At 42.7% G+C, this 10000-nt stretch overlaps 1 protein-coding gene across 1 annotated transcript in view; it reads left to right on the top strand.

The window, feature by feature from the left end:
- The window catches only part of LOC109900120 (catenin delta-2), a 591443-nt gene that overhangs the window by 408204 nt on the left and 173239 nt on the right, over positions 1 to 10000 (top strand). The window contains exon 14 of the mRNA XM_031835028.1: positions 9674 to 9887. Within this exon, the coding sequence (XP_031690888.1) occupies positions 9674 to 9887 (214 nt within the window). The remainder of the gene's footprint in view (positions 1 to 9673; positions 9888 to 10000) is intronic.

Raw genomic sequence — 10000 nt, 5'->3', positions numbered from 1 at the left:
TGTGCCCCTCTCTCTCCCCCTCTCTCTCTCGCTCTCTCTCTCTCCCCCTCTCTCTCTCTCTCTCTCTATTCCCCTCTCTCTCCCCTCTCTCTCTCTCTCTCTCTCTCCCCCTCTCTCTCTCTCTATCCCCCTCTCTCTCTCTCTATCCCCCCCTCTCTCCCCCTCTCTCTCTCTCCCCCCTCTCTCTCTCTATCCCCCCCTCTCTCTCTCTCTCGCTCTCTATCCCCCCCTCTCTCTCTCTCTCTCTATCTCACTGTCTTCACTCTCTCCTCTCTGTCTTATCCATCTTTGTCCCTCTTCTCCTCTTCATCTCTCCCCCTATCTCCCTCCCTCCCATCATCCTCCCCCTCCCCATCCTTCTCTTCCTCCCTCAGTTTCATTTGTCTATGTCTCTCTTCTTGTCTCTCCATATCTGTCATGTTTCATTGGATCAGCCTTGTGTTTCAGAACAGCATTTTCCTTTTGTTTATTACAGAAACATGACAAGAATAACAACAACAAAACAACAACATCTTGGCCCACACACACACACAAACATCCTTGATGGAATACACACACTGTTCTCATCAACACTCCCCTCTTGTTATGTCGGCTCTCCAAGCATCTGTTGCCTCTTCATGTGTAAGTGTGTAAGTGTGTAAGTGTGTAAGTGTGTAAGTGAGTGTGTGAGTGAGTGAGTGAGTGAGTGAGTGAGTGAGTGTGTGTGTGTGTGTGTGTGTGTGTGTGTGTGTGTGTGTGTGTGTGTGTGTGTCTGCGTGTGTCTGCGTGTGTCTGCGTGTTTGCGTGTTTGCGTGTTTGTGTGATGTACAGATATGTAACCAAGTCTCAGACACTGGACCAAACACACTCGCCACTCAACAAGGCTTTTGGTTCTTGAATGCCAGTCCAACAAATAAATATATATATATATTTATATAAACAAAACGATATAGATTTTTCATGGCCGTCTGTTTGTGTATGTAAGCACACACACACACACACACACACACACACACACACACACACACACACACACACACACACACACACACACACACACACACACACACACACACACACACACACACACACACACAGACACACACACACACACACACACGCACACATGCACGCACCCAAGTTACAAAGTTGGATTGAAATCTATTTAATTGTCTTTTTTTTGTCAACAATCTACACACAATACTCTGTAAATGGCAAAGTGGAAGAGATATTCCAAAATAAAATGTTATTAATGAAAAATAAACCACAGTATGTCTTGATTAGATTAGTATACAATCCCCTTAGTTAATACATGTTAGAATCACCTTTACAGCTGGAGTCAAGCCTATAGAGCTTTGCTCATTATTCTTTAAAATAATGAGAAATATATTATATTTGCTCATTATTCTTTAAAATAATGAGAAATATATTATATTTGCTCATTATTCTTTAAAAAATCCTTCCAGCTCTGTCAAATTGGTTGTTGATCATTGCTAGACGGCCATTATCATGTCTTGACATAGATTTTCAAACCGATTAAAGTCACAACTGTAACTCGGCCACTCAGGAACGTTCACTGTCTTCTTGCGAAGCAACTCCAGTGTAGATTTGGCCTTGTGTTTTAGGTTATTGTCACATACACATGGTTAGCAGATGTTAATGTGAGTGTAGCGAAATGCTTGTGCTTCTAGTTCCAACAGTGCAGTAATATCTAATAAATAATCTAACAATTTCCCAACAACTACCTAATACACACAAATCTAAAGGGGTGAATGAGAATATGTACATATACATTTATGGATGAGCGATGCCCGAGCTGCATAGGCAAGGTGCAGTAGATGGTATAAAATGCAGTTTATACATGTGATATGAGTAATGTAAGATATGTAAACATTATTAAAGTGGCATTATTAAAGTGGCATTATTTAGAGTGGCATTATTTAGAGTGGCATTGTTTGAAGTGACTAGTGATTCATTTATTAAAGTGTCCAGTGATTGGGTCTCAATGTGAGCAGCAGCCTCTCTGAGTTAGTGATTGCTGTTTAGCAGTCTAATGGCATTGAGATAGAAGCTGTTTTTCAGTTTCTCGGTCCCCGCTTTGATGCACCTGTACTGACCTCGCCTTCTGGATGATAGCGGGGTGAACAGGCAGTGGCTCGGGTGGTTGATGTCCTTGATGATCCTTTTGGCCTTCCTGTGACATCGGGTGCTGTAAGTGTCATGGAGGGCAGGTAGTTTGCCCCCGGTGATGCGTTGTGCAGACCTCACCACCCTCTGGAGAGCCTTGTGGTTGAGGATGGTGCAGTTGCCGTACTAGGCTGTGATACAGCCCGACAGGATGCTCTAGATTGTGCATCTGTAAAAGTTTGGTTTTGGGTGACAAGCCAAATATCTTCAGACTCCTGAGGTTGAAGAGGCACTGTTGCGCCTTCTTCACCACACTGTGTCTGTGGACCATTTCAGTTTGTCTGTGATGTGTACGCCCAGGAACTTAAAACTTTCCACTTCCACCTTCTCCTCTGCTGGCCCTTCGATGTGGATGGGGGGGGGGTGCTCAACGATCATCTCCTTTGTTTTGTTGACGTTGAGTGAGACACCACACTCCGATTGCCCTCACCTCCTTCCTATAGGCTGTCTCGTCGTTGTTGGTGATCACTGCTGTTGTGTCGTCTGCAAACTTGATGATTGAGTTGAAGGCGTGCATGGCCACACAGTCGTGGGTGAACAGGGAGTACAGGAGAGGGCTGAGCACACACCCTTGTGGGGACCCAGTGTTGAGGGTCAGTGAGGTGGAGATGTTGTTTCCTGACGGTGGCCCGTGAGAAAGTCCAGGACCCAGTTGCACAGGGAGGGGTTGAGACCAATGGCGATTGCGTCATCTGTGTACCAGTTGGGGCGAAGTATGCAAACTGTAGTGCGTCTAGGGTTGCCGGTAAGGTGGCGGTGATTTGATCCTTGACTAGTCTCTCAAAGCACTTCATGATGACAGAAGTGAGTGCTACTGGGCGGTAGTCATTTACTTCAGTTATATTTGCCTTCTTGGGTTCAGGAACAATGGTAGCCACGTTGAAGCATATGGGGACAACAGACTGGGATAGGGAGTGATTAAATATGTCTGTAAACACACCAGCCAGCTGGTCTGCACATGCTCTGAGGACGAGGGTAGTGATGCCGTCTGGGCCAGCAGCCTTGTGAGGGTTAACATGTTTAAATGTTTTACTCACGTCGGCCACTGAGAAGGAAAGGGGGGGACGCAGTCTTTGTTATCCTCAAAGTGGGCAAAGAAGTTGTTTCACTTGTCTGGAAGCGTGATGTTGGTATCTGTGACATGACTGTTTTTGTTTTTGTAGTCCGTGATTTCCTGTAGACTCTGCCACATATGTCTCGTGTCTGAGCCTTTGAATTGTGACACCACCTTCTCCCTGTGCCAGCATTTTGTTTGATTACCTTGCGGAGGGAATAACTACACTGTTTATATTGAGCCATATCACCAGACCTCTTTCCATGGTTATATGCGGTGGATTGCGCTTTCAGTTTTTCGCGAATGCCGCCATCCATCCACGGTTTCTGGTTAGGGTAGGTTTTAACAGGGTACGACATCCCCATTGCACTTATTTATAAATGCATTCATCGAGTCAGCATATAGATCAATGTCGTTCTCCGAGGCTGACTGGAACATATTCCAGTCCGCATGATCAAAACAATCTTGGAGGGTGGCTTCCGATTGGTCAGAGCAGCATTGAATGTTTGAGTTTATGCCTATAAGCCGGGACGAGCAAGATGGCGTCGTGGTCGGATTTGCCGAAGGGAGGGCGGGGGAGGACTTTGTATGCATGGCGGAAGTTAGAGTAGTAGTGGTCGTGAGTATTAGCCCTACGTGTCGTGTAATCAATATGCTGATCAAATCTAGGTAACATTGATCTCAAATTTGCTTATTTTAAATTCCCCTGCTACAATACATGCAGCCTCCGGGTATATAGTTTCCAGTTTACATAGAGTCGAATGAAATACCTTGAGGGCCATCTTGGTGTTCACTTGAGCGGGAGGGGGGAGGTCCACAGCTGTGACTATAACTGACGAGAATTCTCTTGGTAGATAGAATGGCCGGCATTTGATTTGAAGGAATTCTAGATCGGGTGAGCAGAAGGACTTGAGTTCCTGTGTGTTGTTATGATCGCACCATGAGTTGTTAATCATAAAGCATACACCCCCGCCCTTCCTCTTCCTAGAGAGGTGTTTATCTCTGTCATCGTGAAGCACGGAGAAGCACGGTGGCTGGACTGATTCTGACAACATATCCCGAGAAAGCCATGCTTCTGTGAAACAGAGAATGTTACAATCTCTGATGTCTCTTTGGAAGGCAACCACTGCTCGAATTTCATCTACCTTGTTGTCAAGAGACTGGACATTGGCGAGTAGTATACTCTGGAGCTGTGAGCAATGTGCCCTTTTACAAAGCTTGACCAGAAGACCGCTCTGTCTGCCCCTTCTGCTTCGCCATTGTTTTCAGTCAGCTGCTGGGATTAGATCCATTGTCCTGTGTGATGGTCAGAAGAGAGGATCTGCTTTGGGAAAGTTGTATTCCTGGTTGTAATGTTGGAAAGTATGTATGTAATAAGACTGAACATTTCCTGGGGTAACAATGTAAGAAATAATACATAAAAAAACAAAATACTCCATCGTTTCCTAAGAACGTGAAGCGAGGCGGCCATCTCTGTTAGCGCCATGCTGTGTTCATTCCCATTATTGTCACTGCTGAAAGGGGAATTTATCTCCCAATGTCTGTTGGAAAGCAGACTGAACCAGGTTATCCTTTAAGATTTTGCTTAGCTCTATTCCGTTTATTTTTATCCTAAATAACTCCTGAGTGTTTGCCAATGACAAGTATACCCATAACATGATGCAGCCACCACCATCCATGAAAATGTGAAGAGTGGTACTCAGTGACATATTGTTGCATTTGCCCCAGACAAAATGCATTATATTCAGGACAAAACATTAATTTCTTTACCAAATGTTTTTCACTATTACTTTAGTGCCTTATTGCTAACAGCATGACTGTTTTCTGTCCCGGCTTCCTTTTCACTCTGTCATTTAAGTTGGTCTTGTGGAGTAACTACAATGTTGTTGATCTATCCTCAGTTTTCTCCTATCACAGCCATTAAACTCTGTAACTGTTTTAAAATCACCATTGGCCTCATGGTGAAATCGCTGAGCGGTTTCCTTCCTCTCTGGCGACTGAGTTAGGAAAGATGCCTGTATCTTTGTAGTGACTGGGTGTATTGATAAACTGAGTTAGGAAAGATGCCTGTATCTTTGTAGTGTGTATTGATACACTGAGTTAGGAAAGATGCCTGTATCTTTGTAGTGTGTATTGATACACCGTCCGAAGCGTAATGGATAACTTCATCATGCTCAAAGGGATATTCAGTGTCTGCTTTTTATTTCAGCTATCTACCAATAGGTACCCTTCTTAGCGAGGCATTGGAAAACCTCCCTGGTATTTGTGATTGAATCTGTGCTTGAATTGTACTTCTCGACTGAGGGACCTTACACATAATTGTTTGTGTAAAAAAATTATGTTTACCACTATTATGGCACACAGAGTGAGTCCATGCATCTTATTATATGATTTTGTTAGGCACATTTTTACTCCTGAACTCATTTAGGTTTACCATAACAAAGGCGTTGAATACTTATTCATTCAAGACATTTCAGCTTTTAGTTAAGTCATTTGTAAAAACAAATCTAAAAACTAAATTCCACTTTGACATGATGGGATTTTGTGTGTAGGCCAGTGACAAAACATCACTGGTGGTGGAGCACAAGTGTTTTAGAGTATCAGTGTGTGTGGTCTGTTTAGTATTCAGTTCAGGGTTCATCCGGTTTAATTGAACAGATTACTGACATGTATTTACCACCAGCCTAGTGTAGAGCGATAAACCTCTGCAGTGTCATCAAACAGCTTTCCTAACCTTTCCCTGTCCGCCCTCTCTCGATATATATATATATATCTTTATCTAACTCTATCTCTCTCTCTATATATATATATATATATATATGTATATATCTATATCTAACTCTATCTCTCTCTCTCTCTCTCTCCCTGTCCGCCCTCTCTATATATATATATCTATATCTATATCTGCCCTCTCTATATATATATATATATCTAACTCTATATCTCTCTCTATATATATATATATAACTCTCTCTCTCTCTCTCTCCCTGTCCGCCCTCTCTATATATATATATATCTATATCTATATCTGCCCTCTCTATATATATATATATATCTAACTCTATATCTCTCTCTATATATATATATATAACTCTCTCTCTCTCTCTCTCCCTGTCCGCCCTCTCTATATATATATATATCTATATCTATATCTGCCCTCTCTATATATATATATATCTATATCTAACTCTATATCTAACTCTATATCTCTCTCTATATATATATATATATATATATCTATATCTAACTCTATATCACTCTCTATATCTCTCTATATATATCTATATCTAACTCTCTCTCTCTCTCTCTATATATATATATATATATAACTCTATATCTCTCTACCTCTCTACCTCTCTCTATATATATATATATATATCTATATCTAACTCTATATCTCTCTATATATATATATATCTATATCTAACTCTCTCTCTCTCTCTCTCTCTATATATATATATATATATATAACTCTATATCTCTCTACCTCTCTACCTCTCTCTATATATATATATATAACTCTATATCTCTCTACCTCTCTACCTCTCTCTATATATATATATATATATCTATATCTAACTCTATATCTCTCTATATATATATTTAGCTATATCTAACTCTCTCTCTCTATCTATATCTAACTCTATATCTCTCTCTCTCTCTGTCTCTCTCCTCTCCAGCACTCTCTCTCTCTCTCTCTCTCTCTCTCTCTCTCTCTCTCTCTGTCTCTCTCTCCTCTTCATCAGTCTCTCTCTCTCTCTCTCTCCTCTCCATCAGTCCCCCCCTCTCTCTCCTCTCCATCAGTCTCTCTCTCTCTCTATCTATATCTAACTCTATCTCTGTCTCTCTCTCCTCTCCATCAGTCTCTCTCTCTCTCTCTGTCTCTCTCTCCTCTCCATCAGTCTCTCTCTCTCTCTGTCACTCTCTCCTCTCCATCAGTCTCTCTCCCCCTCTCTCTCTCTCTCTCTCTCTCTCTCCTCTCCATCAGTCTCTCTCTCTCCTCTCCATCAGTCTCTCTCTCTCTCTCTCTCTCTCTCTCTCTCTCTCTCTCTCTCTCTCTCTCTCTCTCCATCTGTCTCTCTCCTCTCCATCACTCTCTCTCTCCTCTCCATCAGTCTCTCTCTCTCTCTCCCCCTCTTTCTCTCTCTCTCTCTCCCCCCTTTTCTTCCGTTTTGCAATCCCTCTACCTCACCCTATCTCTCTTACTCCCCTCTCAATCACACCCTTTCTCCCTTTTCCCCTTTCTACCTTATCTCTCTCGCTCGCTCACTCTCTCCCTCACCCTCTCTCCCTCTGTGTGGTGATGCTATCTAAGGTTTGTGTGTAGAAGGTTGAGGTCAAACACAGAGCTAAGTCTTACAGGATAAAGTAATTTGTGATCTGGGCCAGCAGCTCTTTATAGCAGGAAATAGGAATACTATTTATAAATGGATGTCTTGCAGGGCATCTAGGATCTGACACACACCCTCACACACGCACATACACACACACACTCACACACACATTTGCATCACACACATACACACAGCTCCAAATATTCACCAGTTGGTTGTTAATGACCTCCTGTGGACCTCTGCAGAGTTCTATGATCATTAGAACTCTCTGATGATTGTTTGGAACCCTCCTTTCTCTCTACTCATTGGCCGCCTGAGGGTACTAGAAGGTCCCTGTAGTGAAACAGTGGCTATGTCTGGAACACCAGCAGGTGAAGGTTATGATTAGCTAGGTTTCCAATTGGTGAAAGTTTTTCATCTGAATATTTTAAAATCAGCATAAAAACAATATGTGCATTTTCCACCAGACATGTTTCCATCAAATGGAGTTGTTGCAGATTAAAGGCTGTATGTGACGACATAGTGAACATACAAATAATTTTTGTTGGTAAATTCTCTAGTACCGATAAATAAGACACATTTCCATCGCATTTTCATCTCTACTGATGGTTTTGTCAGAAAAAACATTGCGTTGTATAGTGAATGTGAATGTGCCCACTCTGGTATTGGCATGTGCATTCTAGCCAACAGCTGGCAGACAGAGTGCGGGTATAGCACTCTGTCTATAGGGTATAGCACTCTGTCTATAGGGTATAGCACTCTGTCTATAGGGTATAGCACTCTGTCTATAGGGTATAGCACTCTGTCTATAGGGTATAGCACTCTGTCTATAGGGTATAGCACTCTGTCTATAGGGTATAGCACTCTGTCTATAGGGTATAGCCTATATAATGAGATGATTATGGACAAGTGAGATTATTTTTACTTGTCAAAAGGCAGCCAAGCATCGATCATCATGTCACCAGAATAAAAACTGATATTTATTGGAAAGAAGAATCAAGCTCATCACTGTGCACGTTCACCACCCAGCAATAAACTGCACGGTTTCTCAAGTCATGGTGGGAGGACCACACAACATGTGGGAGGACCACACAACATGTGGGAGGACCACACAGCATGTGGGAGGACCACACAACATGTGGGAGGACAACACAACATGTGGGAGGACCACACAACATGTGGGAGGACCACACAACATGTGGGAGGACCACACAGCATGTGGGAGGACCACACAACATGTGGGAGGACCACACAACATGTGGGAGGACCATCACAACATGTGGGAGGACCACACAACATGTGGGAGGACCACACAACATGTGGGAGGACCACACAACATGTGGGAGGACCACACAACATGTGGGAGGACCACACAACATGTGGGAGGACCATCACTTCCATATGATAGTTGTTATATCAATATTTTCTCATTAATACGTTTCCGCCATTTCTTTCATCATTAATTTTACAGACACAAAAAGATCCCAACTTTGTCAAGCATATTTTGTTTTGTTGACATTTGGAAAGTTTACCGACAAATTTGCTGTTTCCATCAGGCCAGCCGTGACATTTTGTATCCGGCATGTGCTTTACTTGCGTAAAATGTTGGTGGAAACCTGGTTATTGTAACACCTGGAAGGCCAGGCTACTGGAAAAACAGCTGAAACTTGAAACTGTTTTGTCTCATCTCCCAGGAAATCACTTAGTGTACATGACTACATTGTACTGTACATTTAGAGATGTCATTTACAGTAAGTACAGATTGATTTAATAGGTATGCTGCTAATTTTTACCCCAAACAATTTTTCCTCAAAGTCACCCAGCTTTGTGCCTCAACATTGCATTAGCCTAGAGGTTAAGAGCTTTGAGCCAGTAACTGAAAGGTCGCTGATTCAAGTTCCCGAGTCAAGCAGGTGAAAAAATCTGATGTGCCCTTGTGCAAGGCACTTAACTTCAATTATTCCTGTAAGTTGCTCTGGATAAGAGCATCCACTAAAACGGTTTTTTAAAAATGGCCACTGAGCCATTTTTGCTTGGTAGAGCCAACACGTCTTTAAAATCTTAGGCAATGTTACTCACCCTTTTCTCCGCAATGTCTTTCTCTCCACCTCTCTGTCAGATTCGTCGTCAAGGTGGGATCCAGCTGCTGGTAGACCTGTTGGACCACCGTATGAGTGAGGTCCACCGTAGTGCCTGTGGAGCCCTGAGGAACCTGGTCTACGGCAAGGCCAACGACGACAACAAGATCACCCTGAAGAACTGTGGGGGCATACCTGCCCTGGTCCGCCTGCTACGCAAGACTGGAGACGTGGAGATAAGAGAACTGGTCACAGGTACATTTAAAAAAATATATAGATATATGTCTACGTTGACCTGGCCAAGATAAAGCAAAGCAAAGCAGTGCAACAAAAACAACACAGAGTTACACATAAACAAACATACAGTC

The sequence above is a fragment of the Oncorhynchus kisutch genome, linkage group LG11, assembly GCF_002021735.2.
Source record: "Oncorhynchus kisutch isolate 150728-3 linkage group LG11, Okis_V2, whole genome shotgun sequence".
Taxonomy (NCBI): Eukaryota; Metazoa; Chordata; class Actinopteri; order Salmoniformes; family Salmonidae; genus Oncorhynchus; species Oncorhynchus kisutch.
This window is presented reverse-complemented; position numbering and strand designations above follow the sequence as displayed.